The sequence below is a fragment of the Aptenodytes patagonicus genome, chromosome Z, assembly GCF_965638725.1.
Source record: "Aptenodytes patagonicus chromosome Z, bAptPat1.pri.cur, whole genome shotgun sequence".
Classification (NCBI taxonomy): domain Eukaryota; kingdom Metazoa; phylum Chordata; class Aves; order Sphenisciformes; family Spheniscidae; genus Aptenodytes; species Aptenodytes patagonicus.
In genome coordinates, this window is record NC_134982.1 from 26751281 (window position 1) to 26776504 (window position 25224).

General features: G+C 43.2%; 1 protein-coding gene across 2 annotated transcripts in view; it reads right to left on the reverse strand.

The window, feature by feature from the left end:
* Positions 1 to 1047, reverse strand: part of JMY (junction mediating and regulatory protein, p53 cofactor) — a 72211-nt gene extending 71164 nt beyond the window's left edge. For both annotated transcript variants that reach the window (XR_012997327.1, XM_076361617.1), the window contains exon 1: positions 140 to 1047. Coding sequence is in view for 1 of the 2 variants with exons in the window: in XM_076361617.1 (XP_076217732.1) it covers positions 140 to 1045 (906 nt within the window). In the remaining variant the exon portion in view is untranslated. The remainder of the gene's footprint in view (positions 1 to 139) is intronic.
* Between the last annotated feature and the right edge of the window lie 24177 nt (positions 1048 to 25224).

Consider the following 25224-nt stretch of genomic DNA (forward strand, 5'->3'; position numbering starts at 1 on the left):
TACTTTTTTTTGTCTCATGGATCAATCGATTCTGCAAAGGTAGAGGGGAGCAGCTGGAGAGAACGACTAAAGAAGATGTCACAGAGTAAAGAAAAGGTAACACTAAGGTAGAGATATCGGGACCATGCTGTAGACTCACCTCCTGGATTCGCCTGCGGGCCCGCTGCAGCACCTCCTCGTACCCCTTCTGTCGCAGCTCACTCAGGCTCTCATAATACTCTTCGGGATCGTCAGTCTCAGTGAAGAGTACCTGCGAAAGGATCTTCCAGCCGCAGGTATCCAAGCTGTGGACCAAGTAAACTTGCAGTTTGTAGCAGAGAGCGTCCATCTCCTGCTCGGATAGCTCCGGGGCTCCGAACAGCACCGTCCACATGCCCGAGGGCTCCTCGGGGAAGGCAGGCAGGTAGGGCTCCAGCTCCGAGTTCACCGAGCACAGCTGTTGGTGCACAGCCCGCAAGTCTTGGAAGGAGAACAGGCCGGCCCAGCTGCACTCCTCCCCTGCGGGCTCCGCGTCGAGAGCGGCCGGCTCGGCTGCCTGCAGCGGCGAGGGCGGCAGCGGCAGCGCAGCGGCCGCCTCCTCCTTCCCTAGCTCCAGCACTTCTATCTCTTCGGCGGCACCTGCCGCCTGCGGGCCCCGCTGCGGCCTCCGGGCCGGGCTGCTCTTAGCGCGCAGCGGGCTCTTCGGCAGCGCCTCGGCCGCCGCGCCCCGCTCGGAACCCCGCGGCGCCGCCTCGGCGCGGGGATGCGAGGAGCCCCGCGGCAGGCCGGAATCCGTGCCCCAGGCCGGGCCCCTGCGCACCGTGGGGCTGCCGGCCTTGGGGGCGGCTCTGGCCTCGGGGCTGGCGGGGCCGGCGCGGCGGACCTCGCGGGAGCCGCTGCGCTGGCGCTGCGCCGTGCGGTTGTGGCAGGTGATGGCGAACTTGCCCTCGATCTCGTTCCACGCCACGATGAAGACGAACTTGTGCTTCTCCCGCTCCTGGAAGGCGTGAGGCCTCACGGCCACCCAGTCGGCCTCCAGCGTTTCCTCCAGGGCGAAGGCGGACATGGCGCTGCGCGGCTTCCCACAGACGCACACCCCCCCACCCTCCCCGCTCCCGTCCCGTCAGCCGCCCCCGCCTGCCTCGCCGCGCGCCGGCCGGCAACGGCTCCCCGCAGCCCCGCGCGCCGCCTCACTGCCCACCATCAGCCATCTTAGCGGCGGGGGGACGGGGAAGGCGCCGAGGGGGGCAGGATGCGCTGGATCCCCACCGGAGCGGCGAGGGAGGTGGGGGGTGGGGAGGGAGGCACCAGATCAAATTCCTCTCTGCTCGGAGCCCGCCGCCGAGGAATCCCGCCGCCGCCGCTGGTCATCGACCCGCCGCCGCGGCGGACAATGCCCGGTGCCCCCGCACAGGTACTTCACGCGCGTCACGTGGGGCAGGATCTGTTTACAAGCGGCGGTGGCGCTGCGGCAACTCGGTGCCGGCCCCGCCCCGCGGCCTCCCGAAGCCCCGCCCCCCACCCGGCGGAGCGGCTTCCCCATTGGCTGTCGCCGTGGTTTCCCCGGCGGAGGAAGATGGGCGGAGCCTCACGCCCTACCCCGCCCCTTCTCCGCCGGCCACGCTCGCGGTCTCCCGCCCTCCCTCCTCGCGCTCCCGTGGTGGGCGGGGGAGGGCAACGCCCCGCCCCTTCCCTCGGACGTACGACGCGGCCGTTCAGGCGCCGCGCGCTGTATGCTGGGAAGGGCACGTGGTGGGCCGCGGCTTTAAGGGGTGGGGCCGGGCCGGGCCGCCCGGAGCGAGGTGCGTCACCCCTCCCACGTCTGCACCGTGGCTGCCGGGGGCAGGCTGGGGGGCGACGGCCTCTCCTCCGGGCAGCTTCTGCGGCAGCGCTGGCTTTGCCCGCCGCGGCTGTGGCCTTGCTGTTAACTCCCTGCCAGCCCGGTGGGGCACACCGGCCGCCGCCGTCCTGCACTGCAGCTCTCCTGCCCGCTCTCCACGAGCCTGCAGCTAGTTTGCTCTCCAGGGCCTCTGTCCCCGTGCCGGCAGAAGGTTTTCAAGTACGGAGGTCCATCCAGGCGACAGATCCTCCCACAGGGAAATGGTATCTGCGGAGGATTTGTTTCTGCTTTTCCTGTAAAGTGGCTTTCTGCATGGTTACATGCTTCAGCTGCTTGTTTTAGTTGTATGGCTTAACTCTGACAAGAGGTTGAACCAAAATACTTCAAAGATCGGTTACCAAGAGCGCCTAACGGCGTGCTGTGCAGCAGAAGTTTGCATTTGTAGTTAGGCTGCAAAGGAGCGCAGCCTCTGTGACAGGATCTGGAGAGAAGGGTATGCTCTGAAATAGCTGTCTTGGGCAATTGTGTACTTTGATAACGGAAGATAACTGCACTCAGACACAGCATCTTACGCTCATGTTGGCCAGTCCTACTTAAGAATTGGCAGTGCCTGCAGTGCTGTCTGAGGCTTCCAAGTGTAGTGCAGAGTAAGTTAAAGTAAGCCAGCACAGACAACTCTCATAAGCATGTCTGAAGGGAATGATTAATCACCTGTGATTCCAAGGCCAAGGGCCAGTTTACTGGTGCCCTTCGGGATATTCCATTTCTCCACTTGTATAAAGGAAAAAAAAAATACTTCTTACTATAACAATCCCAAAATACCTGCATCAAAAATAAGATCAGTAGACAATATGTATTGGCCCATCTGTGATATTGTTGTCCTGCTCCAAATTAGAGGAAGCACTGGGGAAATAAAACATTCTCAACTGAGTTTGCCAGAGAAGCAAGAGTGAGTCACAGCTTTTTTCTAAAGTTACTGTATTGACTAGCATCCTGTTCTTGGAGGCTAAAGTATTTGAGGAGGGCCTCTGGCAAGCCCAACATTCTCTGGTCATTAACAAAGCAACCTCGTATATGCAGGAGAATCAAGGTTATGTCTCGAATACCCAAAGTCACAGCTGTTAGAAAAAAGGAGGAAATTATGGCTTGGCAGGCAGGGGAAGGACCATATCTGCATTCTAAAGCTAAGGGTGATGTGTGCTGTACGTCTCGGAGAGCAGCATTCTTTTCTGTTACTGTAAATTTAGGCACCAGATCAAAGCACCTGTGAAATGATCTGGAAGATTTTATTATACCCCATATGAAGTGGCCAAGCAAGCAAGCAAAGAATACATCGGTGGAGGAAATGCAGTCTCCTATTAAGTATTCAGAAACAAATTTTCAGTAGATGAATGTAAGCAGCAATCCAATTTCTATTTAGTAATGCATGAAAGAAAAATTAAAACAATGAAGATGCAACAGTATATGTGTATCTGTATCTTCAGGCTTAAGAGAATTAAACACGGATTCAAAATCTCTCATCAGCCAAAGGATCAGAGTCTTAGTATTTCAGGTACCTTACTGTAGAGGCTGAGGTCTGTGAAGCAGTATTAGCCTGGCTGTTCTCAGATAGCAAGGGGCAAGCCGGTATGATTTAAAGCAGATACTGGATAAAAGTAACATTTCGGAGCTGGCTGAAAACTAGTCTGAAAATCACTCAGCTACAATCAAGTTTCTGACAGGCCTCTTTTCATGCAGCAGAAAAGCTGTGCCATCAGCTCTCGAGCTATTGTATTTTGCCAAAATTGTACCCTTACAGAAAAACCTAGAAAGAAATAGCAATTTTTCAAAATCACATTATCAAGGAGCACTGAGTAGCCTTCATAGTAACTTCTGTACTGGGGGACATGCATAACTCGTCATTCATGAAAATACAAAGCGGGGGGGGGGGTTCAGATGTTGGTGAATTGTTCTTAAGGGTGGTTAAAGGAAATACATCACTGATTTCTACCAAATAAACCAGCAAAAAATTAAAATTACATTTTTAAAGGCCTAAATTGCCTTCTGAACAGGGCTTGTGGTGGGGTGTACTCTTCATCACTAAGCAGAAGTGGGTTAGGTAGCATCCAATCAGCCTGACCTGCAGTTGATTCCCACACTTTAAAAAGGTGGCAAGTTTGCGGCAACTGAAAGAACTACTGGGGACTGTCTCTGAAGAAAACCTGAGCTTTCTGGAGAGAAGGGAACTGCTGCCACGCTGCTGCCAAGGACATGGCACTTGAGCACATGAGAATCCCATTGCTATCATGGAAACTGCAAACGTGAGAGGCCTAGTTAACCTTATCAACAGGGCTGTTGGAAGTAGCAGTTACCTGGCTCACAAGCTGGATTAAAAGAGCCAAGGCTTTTTGAGAGCCACAAGCATCCTGTTGCTAGTGAGCTGAAATGTAAGGTTAGGAATTCAATTGATGTCCTATTTTTTTTTGTAAGAACTGGGTCAAGCACCTTTTTGAGGCAGGGAGTACTTTGAGTCATTGCTATCCCTGGGCAGTCTCCAAGCAGTGATATTTAATAAGATCTTGAATTAGTAAGCCAGTGAAGAGTAGGTTTGCAAACTTCCAGGAGTTACTCTGTGATTTTTCTGCCTTGCAATATCATTTCCCTGAGCCTGTATCTGCTGGTTCTCAGACATGATCTCAGTTCAGGTTGGTGTTGGGAGAACAAAGAAACTACAGAATCCAAATACAGCACAAAAGGTAGCCTGCCTAGGCAGATGCGTACATAATAAATGCAGAACCGAGCTGGAGATGGGATGCAACCCTATGGAACTATACATACGTACTTACTTGCACATGTGTGGGGTGGATTAGTAATTACCGGGCGTAAAAGGTTGGGTCCTCTGTGGATTGAATAACCTGAACCACTGCAAAGTGATCTCACCCAGTGCTGCCTAAATTGTCTTCTGCATGCTGATGTTGTGAACAAGAAAGAAATACTCCTCTAAGCGTTTGTGCAAACATTCCAGCACCTAGTGTGTGACTCCTACAGCATGCTGCAGGCTGAACTGAAGTTACACCCTTCTGGATCTGAATCTCTGAACACCTTGGATAAACTAGCTTTAGTACAAAGCGTTTTTGAGAAAACCAGGTCTCATATGGGTAGTCTGATTTAAAGTTTGATCAATTCCAAATGACTGCTGTTGCAAGATGATTTCTGTCCAAATACAAGACTATTGTATTCTCAGTTAACCAGCTGCGCAATTCCTTACAGTAGTCGAGATGAAGGGGGGAGGATATTCAATAGCATGCTTCAAAGTACCATAGCATCGGGAGTATTTTTAGGTGTCCTGAAATTGCTATTAACTCTTGTGCTAAACACAGCTATGCTGGACAAGCATTTTTAATAGGTTTTTATTGATAGTATGATTCAAATTTTAATGTGGGCAAGCCAAATAGCAATGTCTGTTTGTTGTTAGTGGGAGTCTTGTTTCTGGCAAAAGTTTTAAGAGTGTTTTTGAGAGTATGTCTGTGTGAAGTGAGACAAGAAGCTGGCTGCATTAAAGCACTGTTGACTTTGTGATGGCTTAGTAGCAATGAAACATCTACCCAAAAGCATACTTTCTAGTAATAGTTGTGTCCACACTTGAAATTCTGGAAGTGCCTACCCTTAACAGCTTCGATATAAGACATTTGGGGTAGTTTCCAAGGACAAGGAATTGCATTGTACAGCAGAACCAGTATAGCTGTAGTGCATGTGATAGCCCATCCATTTTATGGAGGAAAACTGTATACTTTGGATATTTATGCTGGCTCTAAACTGAAGAATTTTCTGCAACTAAATATTATTGCAGTTGTAGAACATGTGGAGTTAGTACTGTGTGGTAAGCTTTACAAATGTCTGATAAACTGAACATGTAATGTAATCTCTTGCTTACTGCTGCAAGGACCCAGTAGTTTAAATATAAATCAATCTTTCCTTGAAAGGAATCATTCATAAAAGTTAATCTTCTCCCTTTTAGCCAAACAAGTACACTGGCAAAGTTAGTTTGCCTGTTTAAGTGAAAGGCAGAAGGAACTTAATGGAGTAAAAATTATATTGAGTTGGTCATAGTCAAGAATCCCTCTTTGAAAGCTCAGATGATACAAAAAACTGTTTCCAATTTAAACTTACCGTTGTAGTGGGTAAATTCTAAGTTTAACTAATAAGAATTTTACTAAATTGCATGAAAGTTATCAGTCTCTGTGGTAGATAAAAAACAGTTTGCAACAAGAGAGACAACTGGAGCAGTCCTGTCTTGCAGGCTGGATGAGTTGGGAGTGATGGTGCTTGCAGCTCTCTTTAGTGGTTTACAAAGCAATGCGTCAACTTGTTTGTTTACAGAAACCATATTCTTACGTGCTCCACCCAAGTACATGGGGATAGGGAAAATGATCCTGATGACAGAAAGAACAATTTGTAGCTTTGAGAAATACAAAGTTTTTTAGAAGTACTTGATTTTTGTCTTAAGTGCAAAAATGAAAGAAATATTTCTAACGTAAAAAAAAATACTTTTTGTCATGCTTAATATCTCATAATTAAAGATAATTTTATCAAACAGTTCCCCAAAAGTTGTATTTTCTTTGAGGACAAGAGTGAACAACTCCAGTCATAATAGTTTGAGATTCCTTAAAATAGTGATCTATAAAGAAAATGCCTACTTGGCTCTGAATACAGTGTACTGAGCTGTGCAGCAATATCAAGACTGTAGTGGAGCATTGGAAGCTATTATTCAAGCAAAGAGGAAGCAATATGTCTAGCCACATCCACAATTCAACTCAATCAAGAACATTTGTAACTAGGCGGGGAAGCCACAAACCACAGGACAAGCATTGAGTTAGATGAAATACCTACATGAATCTAAAAAAAGGAACTTACAGTTCCTGTGGTAGTGAATACAGTCTGCCTTCTCATTAATCAGTGGAACAATAAAACAGCTGGGATGTTTTTAAGTAGTCTTAGAGGTTCCATCCTCTCTGTCCCTGATACACTGATGGAAAGATCGATAGCCTGACAATCCTGGTCTGTCTGCAAGATCACAGCAGGCCTATACTAAAACAATTTGAATGTATGGAAGAAGGTTTATTTGAAGAAATCTGGATTACCTTTTGGGTGAAAAGAGTGGGTTGAAGACTACTTAGCTTTCAACCACTGTATTGGATTTATGTGGGTTTTCGTAGCAGGGGGGTGGCAGGGGTGGCATCTGTGAGAAGATGCCAGAATCTTCCCCCACGTCCAACAGAGCCAATGCCAGCTGGCTCCAAGATGGACCCGCCGCTGGCCAAGGCCGAGCCCATCAGCCCATCAGGTAGCATCTCTGTGATAACATGTTTACAAAAGTGTAAAAACTGCTGCACGACAGCAGCCGGAAGAGAGAAGTGAGAATATGTGAGAGAACCAACTCTACAGACACCAAGGTCTGTGAGGAAGGAGGGGGAGGAGGTGCTCCAGGTGCTGGAGCAGAGATTCCCCTGCAGCCCGTGGTGAGGACCATGGTGACACAGGTTGTCCCCCTGCAGCCCATGGAGGTCCACGGTGGAGCAGATATCCACCTGCAGCCCACGGAAGAACCCACACCAGAGCAGGTGGATGTGCCCAAAGGAGGCTGTGACCCCGTGGGAAGCCCACACTGGAGCAGGCTCCTGGCAGGACCTGCAACCCCGTGGAGAGAGAGGAGCCCACGCTGAGGCAAGTTTGCTGGCAGGACCTGTGACGCCGTGGGGGGCCCACGCTGAAGCAGTCTGTTCCTGAAGGACTGCACCCTCTTGAAAGGACCCACGTTGGAGAAGTTTGTGGAGGTCTGTCTCCTGTGGGTGGGACCCCACACTAGAGCAGGGGAAGAGCGTGAGGAGGAAGGAGCGGCAGAAACATGTAATGAACTGACCACAACCCCCATTCCCCGTCCCCCTGCGCTGCTCGGGGGGAGGAGGCAGAGAAATGGGGAGTGAAGTTGAGCCTGGGAAGAAGGGAGGGGTAGGAGGGAGGTGCCTTTAGATTTGTTCTTATTTCTCATTATCCTACTCTGATTTGATTGGCAATAATTTAAATTAATTTCCCCAAGTCAGTCTGGTTTGCCTGTGATGGTAATTGCTGTCCTTGTCCTCATCCCAACCCATAAGCCTTTTGTCATATTTTCTTTCCCCCCTGTCCAGCTGAGGAGGGGGAGTGATAGAGCGGCTTGGTAGATACCTGGCAGCCAAGGTCAAGCCACCGCAACCACTTACCTTTTTAGTATGTGATCCTGGCATCTCCCATAAAAATGTAAGCTGTTCTTCCTTTGGTCTGAGGGAGGAAAACTTTGAATGCTGGATGAGTCATTCATATTTCCAGTACATTTCCAGGCCATCTGACCCCTGCAAGATTCTGCAGGGCTTATGTCACTGCATTATATGCTGGCTGAGATGAGCATAACAGACTATTGTAAGCACAGCCAATACTGTCCTTGGGTCAGAATTTGGATGGTAAAATTTCTAAATACATTCTCTTAAAAGGCTAAGAATAGATTGAATAATGGATCTAAATTACTCAATTATGTGATTAAGGGGTAAGTGTGCCATTTCTAGCCAATACTCAAGAGGTCTTAGCTCGAATCTGATAAATTTAATCTATTAAGGTGACAAAAATCTGCACTCGGCCAAGAAAACATCAGGATTTGTTTGCATTGTTTGTGACTTTCAAAGCTGTCTTACCAGACAAGGAATTTGATCTCCAATCAAGACAACATCTTCAGGGAGTGACGGGAAATTTGTCATGCTGTCCAATTAATCCTCATTGCTTTCTCTGTATTGCTTAAGATTCTAAGCATGATCAGTTATCAGATTAAGTATCTCTGATTTATAAAATCACAAGAACACTGTCATTTATTTTTTTTTCACCAAAATATTCAGATGTTTATCATTCTGCCCTTCATTCATACAGGTCAGGGAAGCCCATGGATACTTACTGATTTTCTTTATTATTCGCTCACAGTGCATTTTGAGTCACTTGCTAGCCTCGCCACAGAAACTAGTGTATCTACAGCCTGTATGTAATCTCCTTGCTATTTCAGCTACACTCTTCTAAATACCCAACCTGCTTATGTAAAGCTGCCTTGTATACATTTCTGCCAGATTCAGTCACAGCTCTGGCTGCAGTGTAGACATACATAAAGCCTTTGAAGAGGACCATCTTAGAAAATTCATTTTTTGTTAGCACAACAGCAACAGAGTATGCTAAGATAGAGGCAGAGGTGGGACAGAAGCTAAAACACAGGGCAGACTAACACCAGTATTAACAGACTTTGGAACATAAAAAATACTAGACTTGTATGATGTTTAGTAAGCACAGAGTATTTTCCTAGGCATTTTGAAATTCTGTCTCCTAATAAAGTGCAAGTCAGCAGGCTAGAGCGAAGTTTAAAGTCTTACTAGCTTTTGAGCAGAAATAACTACTGATAGCAGCAACAGTTTGGCAGATATGTGTTCCAGCATTTTGGGATCCAATGAGATTGGAGACAATTCAAGACAGAGGACAGCCTGCTGCGTAAAGAAATGCACACCAGTGATAAAGTCTTGCAACAAAATTCTCCAGAGCGCTATGGGAATACTCCACACAGGGGCACAAACTTTCACGGAGTGAAAGGTCACAATAATGCTGCTGATGGTACAGGCAAGCCTTCATCCTGAGCGTTCATATCAAAGCACGTCAGGATGAGACCCCTACATCTAGGAGATCTGAGGTGTTCTCCTCTACACATCAGTAGAAGGCCTGACATTTCGCTTCACTTACGAAGGAAGTTTTCATCCTGATTAAACTGTTCTGGAGAAATCCTGGATAGCATCAGCTTCTGTCTGTAGACATAGCTACACCCAAAGCTGCTACATACTTGAGTCTGATCCAGTTACTCAGTACAGGAGAAACAGATGGTATCTTCATCTGGTTCCATCTTCAGCTGAATTGCCATGTGATCCCAGTGCCAGCACCAAGGAAGGGAAACAGTCCTGGTAAAAAGAAGTCCAAATCTTCTGTTGAGGGGCCTCCATGCTTCCCAGCGGATGGATAAAATCCCTCCTTAAATCTAGCTGGTCAGATTTTGAAGAGTAGCAAAGTCCAAGAGAGATCATACGGAGCTATAATTTGTAGTTTAAAAGAGAGTGATGAAGGGGAGATGAATTTTGTTTCTTTTTGTAATGTCACTGGGCATTACTGTTTGGCAAGCCCCTAAGTAGGCATTCTGCAGTGAAGCAGCAAGGTTCAAGGATGTGGGATGGGAGAGGGCGTAGTGTTACAAATAATACACGTTTCTGTATCCAAGTAAATGTTCAGCATTTGTAGAAAGCGGTTGTTTCTCTGATTCTTTATTACTGTCACGTGATTGCTGATGAATAGCTGGGCTGAAAGAAAATCAGGCTTGTAAAAAAGAACAGCTTTTATTTTTAGAAATAAATATTTTTCCTCTCAAGCAGTATCTCAAACTCCTTGCACAAAAATTCACCTTCTGATTGTAGGCCCTTCAGAATAGAAACAACGTCTGTATCATTACTGTATAAAGTTGTTCGTAGGCAGAAACATGGCCTTTTTAACTGAATTTAGAAGGTTACCTGTGTCAGATTTTTATGCTACTATTCTGTAGCACATTTAATGAGTCTTATTGTTTTCAGTTCTTACATTTATGCCTCAGGCAAACAATTTATTCTGTGAGCAATAGATTATTCAAAACTATTTTCTTACAGATTTATGTTCTATATCCTCAATTCAATGCCCTAACTCACCATGCATTCTCTACCCCCAAGGTGCCACCCCATCTGGGTAAGCATCAGTATGTGCTATGACTCATCTAAAGCTATGTTAATACAGGTATGTGTGTCTTAGTTGGTCAGTCAGCTGATAGAAAGCATAAGCTGTGTGTATGTGTGTATGTTAATGGCAGATTTTTTTGAAACTTGTAAAAACTGCATTTACCCATTGACACTTCAGTTGAACCAGATGACCTCTTGAGGCCTCATCCAATCTGAATAATTTTGTGATTCAACATTGTTAAAATTAATTTACCTTTGGATACTTGCAGTTGGACTCATCCAACCTGAATTATTTTGCAATTCAGTGCAAAAATTGGCCAGCACATTCAAATATTATTAGGTGTGGAGTGGTAGGGACACGGACTGATGGGTGGCGATTGTGTAAGCCTTGTTTTCTCAGAAGATCAGACTAATGTAGCATACCCAGCAGTGGGCTCTGAGACTAGCACTTCGGTGTTGCTAGCTCAGGCTTTGCTTCTCATATTACCAAGGTTTACTTTCAGCATCTGTTCAACAAATTTGCTCCATACCTGACATTACTGAAATTAAACCTAATGACGCTATAAGCTATTATCATATATTTTAACAATCACCTATTTAGTTTTAGCATAATATAGCATACGTAGGACAAAGCAGTTTTTATTATGGTATTGTATATTTGCTTTAAGGTTGTGGTCTTGTTTTCTTTTGCAGAGAAGCTGGTCATCCGTAGGAATAGTTTTTATTAATGATTTCTCATGTGCTTGTCATTAATTACCAGCTGACACCTTTTCCAGCCAGTCTTTATTCCTAGAATTGCATCATATGACAAACACAACATCCTTTGCTGTTGATGCAAGATCTAAAGAATTCCGAGTTGTTATTCAAGTTTCTGTTGGTAATTTCTTGACATCATACTGTGGCAGATCCTTTCTGTTTAATTGTATCAAAGCTATATTCTGCATGTTTACTCCTTTTGGAGATATTCAGGTTGTCATAAGCATAGTTATAAAAAATATGAGACTAACAATGTTTAAAATAAGGGAGAGATGTCTTTTGTTAGACAAATATAGTTGGGGAAAAACGTGCTTTTCTTTAAATATTTTTAATTGATACTATCAGTAGCTGTTAAATTCTATTATTTTTCCTTTACACTGTTTACAGGATCCTTTTTGGTTGTATAAGGTTTGTTTTCTTAATGATTATGTTATTTTCTATTTGTTGAAGACTGAAAGATGGCCCTGTTTCTTTTGCTTGGTAGTTCCTTGTTTGTTTACCAACACAGAAAACTCATTTATGCATTAATCACACTGTTTCTGCTTATTTAAAATATCACTGGTTCTTCTGTAATTAACAACTGCATTCTTTTTAGTGGCTTCCTGTTTTCTAGAAGACTTGACGGACTTTAACCTATTCGGTCTTTTGATCATTTTCAGCCAAAGTTTTGAATATGTCTGCTGACAGAAACAGATCTACTGGAGATCTTCACCTGTTGCAACTAATTCAAGCCAGCTGCAATGTATTCTGATTTTGTTGGATATGTCAGAGGAGTTCAACATCTTGAATGAAAAATTTCTATCGCCTCATCTCTTGTTTGCCTTTGCGCCAGTGAGATGCTGATCATTTCCTTCTGGGAATGGACATTTCACTGGTGACCTTGTTAGTAACAGGAGACTCCCCATCTGGTGCCTTTGTTTAGCATCCCTTCATTTTAATTTTACAAATTGCATTTGGAATTTTCCTGAGGATTCTGAGTGGTACCAAATGTATTTTATATGACAATGAAAATTATTTTTTACTGCAGGACCTTATTTTTAATTTGTAGAACGGCAAAAGCTTCAATGCCGTTTCAGTCATCAAAACTATTACTTCAATGTAGTTGATTTGTAATTCCTTATTACAGCTATCTGAATGTCAGTCTCCACAGTCCCTCAAATCTGCATTGTTATTACACGAATATTTTACAGGCATGTATGTGCTTAATTTTACTATCCTGAATTGTCTCACTAACTTGAAAGGAACATCTTCCATTCCAAGTAGTATGGCAAGTATTTCACATAAGCTGTTTCTCTTGACGTGTTTGCAGTCAGAGCAGGCACTAAGAAGCAGGGGAAGGGATCTTGGAAAAGGCTGGTATAAAAAGGGCAATCTGCAATGGGGCTATAGGTGGTGGCAACATACTTCTTTTGTTAAACAATTAGCAAGAATCATAGAATCATAGAATCATTAAGGTTGGAAAAGACCTCTAAGATCATCGAGTCCAACCGTCAACCCAACACCACCATGCCCACTAAACCATCTCCCTAAGCACCACATCTACACATCTTTTAAATACCTCCAGGGATGGTGACTCAACCACTTCCCTGGGCAGCCTGTTCCAATGTTTAACCACTCTTTCAGTAAAGAAGTTTTTCCTCACGTCCAATCTAAACCTCCCCTGGTGCAACTTGAGGCCATTTCCTCTCATCCTATCGCTTGTTACTTGGGAGAAGAGACCGACACCCACCTCACTACAACCTCCTTTCAGGTAGTTGTAGAGCGTGATAAGGTCTTCCCAGAGCCTCCTTTTCTCCAGACTAAACAACCCCAGTTCCCTCAGCCGCTCCTCATAAGACTTGCTCTCCAGACCCCTCACCAGCCTCGTTGCCCTTCTCTGGACACGCTCCAGCACCTCAACATCCTTCTTGTAGTGAGGGGCCCAAAACTGAACACAGTATTTGAGGTGGGGCCTCACCAGTGCCGAGTACAGGGGCACGATCACTTCCCTACTCCTGCTGGCCACACTATTTCTGGCTGGCTTCAGTGTAATTTCAGAGCCTGGCTTCAGTGTAATTTGATCACAGCTTTTAAGTGGCTGCTTGAACAGAACCCGGGGTAGGCTTACCTGGCTTAGGTGGAGTCAGATATTGCTACTTTTATTAAAGAATCAGGAACTATGTCTGGGAAGGACTTCAACAGATCAGGCAGAACATCCATCCTCCCAGAACATAATCCACTGGAGGTAACCCATTCCTGCCAGATGTCCCTGCCATCTCTTCTGATGTGTCCAACAACAGAGATTCCTCAGTCTTGCTAGGCAAACTATTATACTTCCAAGTTTTCTTTGTGATGGGAAGATGTTTCCTTGTGTCTAACTTATTTACCTTCTGCAGATTCAATACTGGGTGAAGTCCTTTGGCTAGAATATGTGATATTAGCAGGGAATAATAAATTGGGAGAGGATGGATGCCTAGGAGTCTGGCATGCATATTGAGTCTTTCCAAGGAAAGTGGCTACACAGAAGACAGTGTGGAATGATGCTGTGGGAAGAAATAGAGATGCTGCAGTGGCTGCCGAGGCCAGAAGGGAGGGGTAAGCTGCAATGGGGTAACAAATTACACCATAGTTGTAGGCCATAATCTTGAAGGCAAGAATATGAATGATCTGAACTATAAAAAGGCACTCATCTCAACATTGTCGTTAAGAACTGTGTTTTCTCAGGTTTATGTAACCAAAAGTAAAGACTCTTGAGTTCTAGCATAAAGGACTGCCTTTCACTTCAGTAAAGGATATCAGGGTAAGAGCAGCTCTTTCCTGGGGAGGGCAGAGATGGTTGGGGCTCCTAAGTCAAGTAAGGATGGGGGAGTAACCCAAGGAATGGCAGCTAAGCAGTGAGAGGAAGAGCACTGGGAAGAAAAAAATAATGAAGAAACAATGGCAGTGTTTTATAGAGTCATCTGTGAGGGTTGGAGAGACAATAGTGGCATCCTGTATTAATTAGAAGCTTTAAACCTGTTCCACTGACACAAATGAGTCAGGAGGGTCAGAGCTATTTATGACCCACTGTACAATACTGAATAGTTAAAGTCTGGCCATTCAGGACACCCAAATGCCCTTCAACAAACACCCATATCTAAAAAAATACCAACCCAGAAGTTTAAATCTTTATTACCCACAAAGAAAAGAAAAAAGCAGGGAAAGCAGTTGAGGGAGATTTTAACCACACCAATTACTTCCTTTCTTCATAGCTGCAGTAGTGGTGGTTGTTTTTGTTTTGTATCTTATAATAAAGGAAACTGTTGTATTTGGCAGCCTTTTAGGTGGTATTAAAGATGGTAATAACTGTTCTTTTTGGGTGAAGAAGAAGTTAAGATGATGAGCCAGAGCTGCTGTTGTTACTGTTGTGGTAAAAGCCTGAATCTTCCTCCTAAATGATAAATTTAAGACAAGCACACACAAAAGGGGAAAGGAAAAAAAAAAGCCAAGTTAGAAAATGCACCTTCTGTTTCTGCTCCTGACCTTAATTTACAGCATTGTTGCTAGAGGAGACTGAGCGTAGCACATGGTGACTCCAAGATTCGGCTTTTACGAGCATTGAGCTGTTTAAAGGCATTGCTTTACTCTGCCTCCCTGTTTTCGACTTGCATCAGTGCTGCCAAAAAGAGTGGTCTAGCCAGCTAAGACATAAGCTGAAGGTACAGGAAGAGGAGCAGAAAGAAGAAAATGTTGGGGAAGAACAGGGGCACAAGTGAAAAGATGCGATGGCAGGAATGCAAGTTGTCTTCCAGCAGCTGCATTTGCTTAAGCTGGAGGAAGAGGCAGAATCATGCACACAGTCCTCTAGGCATTGCTCTAGTCAGGGTGTTTCTTAGGACTGAGGAAAGGAGACCCAGAGGGGTCACCGTGGATCTACTTGTTTGCCACACAAACTTTTCATGGTCCTTGGATGGGTACCCGGAGACCTTTCTAGCTTTAATCTTTTCTGACTTGAATAGATAATACTGTTTTACAGCCTGCTACCTCTGCTCAACACTGATGTTTCCTGGCTGTCTTTTCCCTGTCTGAGCTTCTCTCAGGGCATGTGCCTTTGAATATCAGATAATCAGATAATCTGAGCTGCTATTATAGTTTGAGAGCCATGCATAACTCTTCAAATACCATGATTTACCATGTTACTGACTGTGTTTTCTTTAAAGAACCATTACACTTTCTTAGAGCTGGAATGGATACAGGGTAAACATCAGCTAGCCCTCATTAACCATTTTCATCCTTACCTTGGGAGGAAAACCTAATTTTATAGGACAATCATAGAATGGTTTGGGTTGGAAGGGACCTCTAAAGACCATCTAGTCCAACTCCCCTGCCATGGGTAGGGACGCCTTCCACTAGACAAGGTTGCTCAGAGCCCCATCCAACCTGGCCTTGAACACTTCCAGTGATGGGGCATCCACAACTTCTCTGGGCAACCTGTTCCAGTGTCTCACCACCCTCATCATAAAAAATTTCATGAAAGTTTATTTTATGTTTATTTTGCTGCATCTCTTTTAGGACCAAATGACCTCTCTACCTTTCTTTGTTCCCTGATGTTCAAAACAGTTGGTCTGGCTGGGCTTCCACACGGGAGCCCAAGCCCTGTGTTTCTCTTCAGCCAGCAGCAAATGTTCTCTTAACCTACATTTAATGGTATTTCCCATCCTACAGTCTACTTAGTAGTTCCCATCTTTACCGCACAATTTCGGATTAACTGCATGTCTTCTTCATACCGACTAAGCTGGACTGTTGTACTTTGGACAACTTGGGACATGAGTTTCTGCCCCTCAGGCCAGGGCCTTGGTGGGAGGCCACGCCCCTTCAGTCCCTTGGGCTTGTAGGCAAAACCAGATGGTTCTGTATGAACAGATTTGAAGAAAACCAAAGACTTTTTTCAATTTTGTTCAAATTTCTTCTTCACTTTGACTGGAAATAAAAACTATTTCAGTGACATTAGATAGAAATGCAAAGAAAATTGTTTTATTTTTTTGTTTTCCTTCTCAAAGGTCAGAGGAAAACATTTTTATTTCATTATGAAAATGAAATTTTGGGAATCTTTTAAATAATATAAGCATTTTCCTTGTGAAATACTGAGTAGTTTCAAATTTATTTTGCTGGAATACTGTGGCTTGTAAAGGGCGGAGAAGCAATAGGAGCCATTGTGCCTTCAGCCTACAAGACAAAAGGGTTTGAGGGCCCGGGAGGAATTGATTGGTGCCTGAATAAGGGCTAAGGGCTGTTTTGTAATTAGATCTTCTACTGCCCTGAAAGAAGCAGGTTCTCCAATTTAGACACATGAATACATTTTACCACCTATGAACTCTGTCAATGAGAGGAGCTGCAGCCTGGAGGGAAATGGAAGGTGTGCCTGTAGAGGGGCAGGAAACTGCTGGGTGGGAGTCTGCAGTGATGAGTTTGTTGGAGACAGACTGATGGCTCAGAAATGCACGCTTAAGTAATTTTAATGGACTGTAGTCAATGGTGGAGGTGTGAAGCAAGTCAAGAAAAAGGAAGGTTGAAAAAATGCAGGATATGCTGTGATGTATATGCATTTTCATGGTGATGCATCTCTACAGTTGTGAAACAGATCCTTGGGGAGGACACAGTGAGCGTGAAAGAGAAGTGAAACAGAAAAGCTTTCAGTGCACTGCAGCAAGAGGTAAGCAGTTTGTTTCACTCTCTCCTCCTGTTCTGCTTTCCCTGCTTTTGTTTTCTTCCTGATTTGGTTGTTGTTTGCCTCTTTCCTCTCTAATGCCATCTTGTTGCTTGGCCTTCTTTGGGTGCCCCGATTGAAATCTAACTACACTTTTGGATTAAAAAAGGGATTTTCTCTACTACATTTTCCTTCAACAATGTAATTTGACTTACAATGTTTTGGTGTATGACCAAATTGAATTGAAATTTTGACCCTATAATATTTTTTAAAATTCCAAGTTGTTTTCTCCCTTGCTCATGAGTATATACATTATCAAGATAAAGATATTTTATTTTCTTAGCTTTTTCCTTCAAAAATCACTAAAATTTAAATCAAAGTAATAGTCTTTGTGCCTTCATCTTTGACCACCTCTTCTCGGCATACTTTTTACTTCCATTTTCTTTCATTTTGCAATTGGCACAGCCAATTGCAGAGGTTATTTCTGATTTCTAGCTACAACTCCCAGTTCCTGTGGGACATTTTGTAGCCTTTTGATTTCAGTGTGGATTCATCTCTATGAAAGGGACATAATTTACAATCCCTTGTAAGCTCTTGCAATAACAACAGGGAGGAGAATAATATTTTAAGTATATTCCAGTGTTCAGCAAGTATATGGGTTTGTACCTCAACCAAAGCAGTGTCTGGAGCAGCACAGATACCTGAAATACAGTGTAATATATGGGTCTGGTTAAATCACTGCATTGTTTCTTCTTTTTAACTTTTTTTTTTTAAATTAAAGGAAATCAAGCAAACTAATTAATTTGTAATATATATATGGTATATTTTCTTTTCCAATATAGTGATTTCAGTCAGTAACAACTTCTACTGTTCTCACTAATGCTGTTTGTATGTGCATTTAGTTTGCTTCCTGATAGACAGGCAAGACAAGGAAGGAGCAGGCGAGCCTGAGATGGCAGACTGCATTCTGGGGGTAGCAGTTTGGCCGCTAGAGAAGGCACTAAGGAGGTCCGTTTGCATCAAAACTGAATTCCAACCTAGGTTTTTTTTTTTTGTCAACAGTTTTATATAGACATAAAGTACACACATAGCATGGTGCAACTTTCATAAATCAAGTAGTTGAAGACATTCCTTATTTCAATTTCAAAAGCATGCACCCAAACCCCAGAAATTAAACTAGTTGCAAATACATTCCAGATAATCTTCTGCTTTTAGATTTTAGTTCCAGTTCCTGTACAGCTTCCCAATTTTTCTACCTTAATATTGTTTCTCCATTTTGGCATGAATAATTCATCAGTTTGGAAGGAATCGCAGGGTATTTCCAGTAAAAGAAGAAAATTAAGAGATGCAGTTAGGTATTTTATAATGCAATCCAAGGCTTTTAGAGAGGCTGAGCATATTTCTGTGAGTATATTTGAATTCAAGTAACAGGAGCAAGTTTCTCTGTTCTCCGTTCCAAACCTTTTTCAGCACAGACAGCCCAAAAGCTGCTTTAGTTTTGTTCATGGTCGTGTTGCTGCCGCTGTTTCACTGGTCGTGTCTTGCTTTTTTTGCCGACTTGTTTGTCTGCATCTGCAGAGCTTCTCTCCACTGCTCTGTTTTTTAAAAACGTATACATATGAATGCCTACACGCACACACAGACACACACACAGACACACACACACACTGTTCCGCATTCAGATCAGTCACATACGTCTGCGCTATTTCCCACGCTTGGGGAGAACCCATGGGACCCTACAGCTCAGCTGTTGCCCCACCCTTAGCGTGGCTTAGTCCTTGTGTGACTGCTTTGCTGCAATTTTAGCCATTGCTGAACAAAGGGGTCCCTCTAAATTGTTTCCTGAAATAGGCTGAGTGGAAGATAATTATCATGCCAGCGACTTCAGCGAAGTGCTGCAATTGGCCACAGATCAAAGACTCACTGGGAACTTAGCTGATGGAGAACTACAGAATATTCTTTACAGCTCTATCATAGGAAACTGAGTAAAACACGGGGGTTTAGTTCTACTTCTGGAATTGCTCTTCAGGGAGCACTGGGTTGTCTAAATGCCCCATATTTTAATGACATTTTTTAGGCAAAATTTCAGGTCAACTTTCCTAGTTTTTCTTTTCCCATTGGGTGTCTAGTGAATTTGATCATTATTTTCATTATTTAAGTCTGAAGTTTTTATTGAAGTGCAGACAGATAGTGCCTAAAGATAGAATTTAGGGCCCAGACTGCCAATGTGTTATTAGTTTTCAGAGATACACGGATGGTTATGGTGTGTGGAGACCGAAGTGCAGCATTACCTTGAAGTTTGCTACAGGTAGTCCTGCTTTGGCAGACTCTTCCCATTGTTTGAAGTTTCAAAAGTCCAAAATACCTTTGTTAATTTTTAAATTTTGTTTTCTGCTGCAATTTTAAATTTAAAAGGGATGTCCTGTAGGTTCTCCTCTGCTGGATCCCATATCTGCCAGCCTTTATTTGTGACACACATTTGAAATGTATGTAGAGAGTTTTCCTTCCCTGGCACAGAACCCTCCTCGTGGCTGGGTTTACCTTTTCCTCTGGGTCTCAGATGAAGAAGCATTTTTGTCAGTGCAACTTATCAGCTAGCTTGAAACTGCTTAGAGAAGCAGTCATTTAAACAATTTTATTTCCAGAGATTTAGCAATAAATATAAAATGCATATTGATCCTTGGAGCAAGTATTACTTCTTCTTGATGAAGAGCTCTATTTAATTTATACCAGTAAAATCATCTGTTCCCTTGTGATGTTCCTTACCATGAAACAGGCAAAGTTATACTTTCTATGCAATGATATTATCTCTCACAGTTAGGGACCTTGTACATTATGTACTTACTCACTTATTTTTATAGAATTTACATTTTAGCTTTCTGCAAAGTAATGAACAGGCAATTTTTAGATTTTAGGTTGGATGTGCCTTTGTTATATATGTTCTTTTATCTTGTTTCTTTCTAGGTTCTGTCTTTGAATGCCACTGAAAAAGGTATTCCAGAGTATTGCTACCAAAGCCAGAAGCCTCTGAGCCAGTGAGGGATTTGTTTCATGCCCTGTGTCACAATTTTATGTTGTCATTGTTAATATGACAACATGACAATATGAGATTTAGATTGGATATTAGGGAAAATTTCTTCACCGACCGGGTTCTCAGGCAGGGGAACAGGCTGCCCAGGGAAGCGGTTGAGTCACCATCCCTGGAGGTATTTAAAAGATGTGTAGATGTGGTGCTTAGGGACATGGTTTAGTGGTGGACTTGGCAGTGTTAGGTTTATGGTTGGACTTGATGATCTTAAGGGTCTTTTCCAACCTAAATGATTCTGTGATTTCCAGGCTGTGTTTGTATAGATTGTGATTTAGGAAAAGACTGGTCTGGCCTACTTGTGTGTGTGGGAAATGCAAAAGGGTTTTGGATGCCTTCTTTGAGCAGCCAGTTGTTGCTACCAGTAGAGTGCGTAAAGCATGGAGTGTAAGCAGATGCAGGTGACAGTAGCGGAGGGGACAAAGCTACTACTATAACCTACTGCAGAGCTCCTGTATGGTCACTGCTTTCTATTACAAGCTGCTCTTCTCCTGAGAGAGGTGGGCCAGGTGGTGCTTGAGTGTTAGCTCTACCCTGGTTAGGTGCCAGACTATGGAGCAGTAAAGTGGCTTACTTGCAAGAATACTTTTTCTTTCCCAGAGTAGTGCAAGGAAGTTAAAGGGAAGAATCAGAGGACTATGGATCTCTGATGATGTGGTTCCCAGCCTGTTGGTGGGAATAACAGCTACGTACTGCTCCAATTGTGTAGGTTGTGTCAGGGTCAGAAGTGTTTTGCTTCTTGGGGAAAAAAAAAATCAGAAACTGAGATGAAAAGGGACTTTTCCCAACAGTAAGAGAAATTTTCCAATGGTGGCATCTGGTTCATGCTTTCTTAGCAAAGTAAACTGTGCTCTGCACAAATCTTGGCTACTTTGATCTGAGGCATCCAGGGATTTGACCCATCCCCAACAGAGAAGGGCAGCATTTATATGTTTCTGAAGTATTTCAGCTATCAGCTGTCCTTCGGTCTGTTCCACCTCTCACTGTGGCATAGCCATTGCATCCTTTCTGTCCTTTCACTAGGAGTGAGGATGAGGATGAGATGGGTCACTATGGCAGCCCTTTACTGACTGATTTCTATACAGGGAAAATTATTTCTGTAAAAGGTGATTCTTCCTAGAACTACGCAAACCCAGATATTGTAGTGGCAGAGAAACATATGCTACTGAGGAATGAGATGGCACTGTGGATTATCATAATTTGCTTTCCCACTAGTGCTCTCAAAAAGAAAGATATTAAATGCTGAAATACAAGAGAGAATACAATGGAGAACTAGGATATTATTGGCAGCTGGCTCTACAGTCATCGTACTGTGGAATGGAAGGATGCAGGGGTGTGAGGACAAATGACTAAGGAACAAAATTTCCTAGCTGAATTACGGTACTTTCTTGTAGGGAGTATTGTCTGGTTCTCCCACCAACATGGGGGATCCAAAATTATTTCCATCATTCCAAGTGCAGAACGATTTAAGTGTTGAGAAGTCCCCAAATGGATCATCCTGACGGGATGCTTCAGCTGATAGAGATGGCTGAGGATATATTCAGTTTCCTAAAATAAAATCTTAGGCATGTAAGCTTTCAGTGGAAAGTTTGAATACATCCTCCTGTTCTTAGCACAACCAACATAAAAAAATAAAATAATCTAAGTCTTTATTTTCAGCCTTTTCTGCAGTATTTGAAAATACATTTGCTACATTTTCTGCAGATTTTTAAGTCTCCAGTCAGGATCAGTAACAAAAGATATCAAAACAGCCCTGAATTCAGACTGAACTCCCAATGCTGCAAGGCCTTTTGTACAGGCAGACATTTGTGCCAGCAGTAACATTCTTGCAGGACTGTGTCCTTAGACAAGAAGTAATATATCAAATAGAATAAAAGAAAGGAACCAGTGAAATATAAATGGTCTTACCATACATTTGTTTCTATTGTTACTATAGATAGATGAAGATTTTCATGGAATCTAAAGGACTACATTTTTGGCTACAGCACGACAAGCTGTTTTATGTATGAGCTGTATGTAATTATATTGAAAACAAACTTTGCTTCAAGAACATTTTTGGCTCCACTGTGCAATAACACAAAGAGCCTTTGTTATGCTCTCAGCAGAGTTATTTATGGATTGCAAAGGACTTAGTAAAGGACAGTTTCATCTGATGGTATTCATCCACTAACTCAAATTTAAATGTAGTGACTTATGTTCATACAAATCATAATTACTAATATGATCAACCAGACAAAGATTTCTGAAACTAGAAATGGGATTGCTTTGCAGATTCAGACCTGGAACAGCAGTAAAGAGTGGGGTTTCAGATCCAGGTCTTTGAATGAGCCAGAATGGAAAATGCAACAAAAGGCTTTGCATAATTCACATCAATTATAATCATCTTCAGTTGAATTGAAAATGAGGCTCTTGGTCTCTTAAATGGAAAAAAAAAGTCACAGAGAGCAGAGGGAGCTAACTGGCTGTTGGGAAGAAAGGAATCCCAGGGCAAAGTGGGTTTGCAAACATCTGCCAGAAGCTCCTACAGGACCTTATGAAGCTAGATAAGGGGACTGTGCTTTCCTCTGGCTCACCTAAAACTGCCATTACATTAAAGGATTACTTTCAGAAATCCTGCTTTCCCCAGATTTTTCCTGCCTGACCTGTGGGACTTGGGAAGCATCCAACGTCAACTTTCTATTCTACTTCAAACTCAGCATGACCATGGACAAGCTCTTTAGGGCCATATTCAGACCACTTGCTATCAGTACAAACCTTTGGTTTCACAACTGCTTGGCATCTAGGTTTAAGAGTGTGCCACTCAGCAATTCAGAGAACTGTTTATACAAGACTGGAAGACCCAACTTCCATATGGCACCAGTGGAGGAGGTATTTATGATAGTGCGGTTAACTTGAACCGGTCTGAATGTAGCTGCTGTTCGTTCTTTTGCTTTGGCTTCCTAGCTGTAAAATAGATGGTCAGTAGTTATTTACCTGGGTTATTTACCTGGGTTCCTGTAAAATTACACACTTTAAAAGACTATGAAGCATTGAGATATTGCAAGAAGGGAGGTTATATAAATGTAATCCAATTATATAAGCTTCTTCAGATGAATTGCACTTTCATTACCATAACCACCTGCTACGTCCTTGTTGTTTATTCATGCTATTAGTAGCTGCAGAGACTAGATGTTATTTAAGATGAGGAATCCCAGTCTTATTTTCTTCACTCAGTGAAGAATTTTGTTTTGGTCATGCAAACTGCTTGCAGGTCACATTGGCTCCAGCCGTAGTTGCAAACACTGAATGCTTTTAACCATTGGGTCCAGTTTTCTGAAGAATTTCATAATTTCTTTACTATAGCATCTCCCTCCTTGCCATTTCCAGGATCCACTATGACCTATAGCTACCATCGAACTCAAAGTTCGCTGTGACCCTATGGGAAATGACAACAAACACTGTTTGGATGGAAGGAGGTACATATAGTAGGCTCAGGAAGTAAGTAGACCAACTTGGCATCATCAACAGTTCACTGCTTACAAACTATTCCTTGACATCGTGCTGTTCTTTAGATATTAACCAAATAATTAACTGCAATAATTAGCTGTTAATTTATTAACCAAAAGGACCGGATTCTAAGCAGGTTCTTATTGTTCTGAGTGATCGATGGAGTTGTTCTGTTGTTTCCTTTAGAAACCGCTGAGGGGCAGCACGTTTTCACATGGAAGATATTACTGTCTTGTGTAAGGAAATCTTGAGCTGTGAGTATGACACATTTTATTACTCTAATTAATTCCATGTATCAAGTCACTGAAGATTGTAACAAAAATGTCACTGTGTGCTCCTGTAAATGAATGTGATTTTTGCTGGTTTATGGAAGCTTGATGTGTGTGTTCTCTATGAGTAGAAAAAAACTGAAGAATGTCCTGCCAGATGTCTGCAAAGCACCTTTTATAGCTGTAGGGTGCCCGTAGGATTAAATTCATAAGTAAGTCTATCATATGCACAACACACATTTAGGCACTGCTGTTAGAAATGAGGCCAGGGTATTAGGGCAAACGAATGAGAAGAGCTTTGATTTATTAGCTACAACTAGCTAGCCGAGTAATGGAATAGGCTATGTTACTCAGAAATCTCTACGCTTCAGATAAATAACTGTTTGTTAACCAGACACCCTATTAAAACAGATCCTGTTCTAGCCAGACTATTAAACAGAGCCATGAACAGTAAAGACATACCCAATAGTGAATGCAGTCCATCCTTACTTTTAGTGCCTCTGCTGCAGTTAGCTACACTGTGTGACTGTCTATTTGCCTTGATCCTGGCTACTCAGCTACGCTGCAGGGAAGCACACCAGCCCAGAGGTCTGGAGTGAAGCACTTTGGTCTGTCAGTATTGAATGCTCACCTGTGCGATATGCCCGACTGTTAATAACCCAAGGGAATACTGATTTAGATCCATGATTTTCTGCATATATTAGTGAGAACAGAATAGCTAATCAGGTTTGCAGAGGATTTCTGCATGGTTTATGCACAAAGCTTTGAACTAAGGGCCAAATCCTTGTTTGGCCAAACAATTTTCTGCGTATGATTTGAAAAGTGCTGGCAGTTACCATTTGGACATACTCCTATCTCCTTTCTATCCTCAGCTGAGGACAACTTCCTGACACAGCTTTTCAGTAACACCTCAGGGTACTCTAAGCTAAATATTCCGGTAAAAATTACAAGTAAAAATCAAAGGTCTGAGTTGCTACGCTATTACACCTTGGGCAGGTCGTAACAATTCTGTTCAGCATAAATGTAAAGCATGAATAGACCGTAATTCTTTACTTTTGTACTCCTATGCAGCCTTCCTTCCACAGGCTTACATGACAAAACTGATGAACTATTTTAATTTTCTAGCCAAAGGCAACTGGAGTGTGAGCTGTCCTGGCCATGCTCTCACACCTTTGCAATGTTCCATATTCCCACATGTGGGAAGAAGCTAGTGGGTAAGAGTCAGGCGTATCATCTTTATGCCACCCAAGGATTGCTTCATTTCCAGGCAAACACAGCTAATCCAGTTTCTGTCCCTTTGTGCTGCTGTATCAGTGTGAATAGAATGGAGCACATAAGGCTTCAGGTCCAAA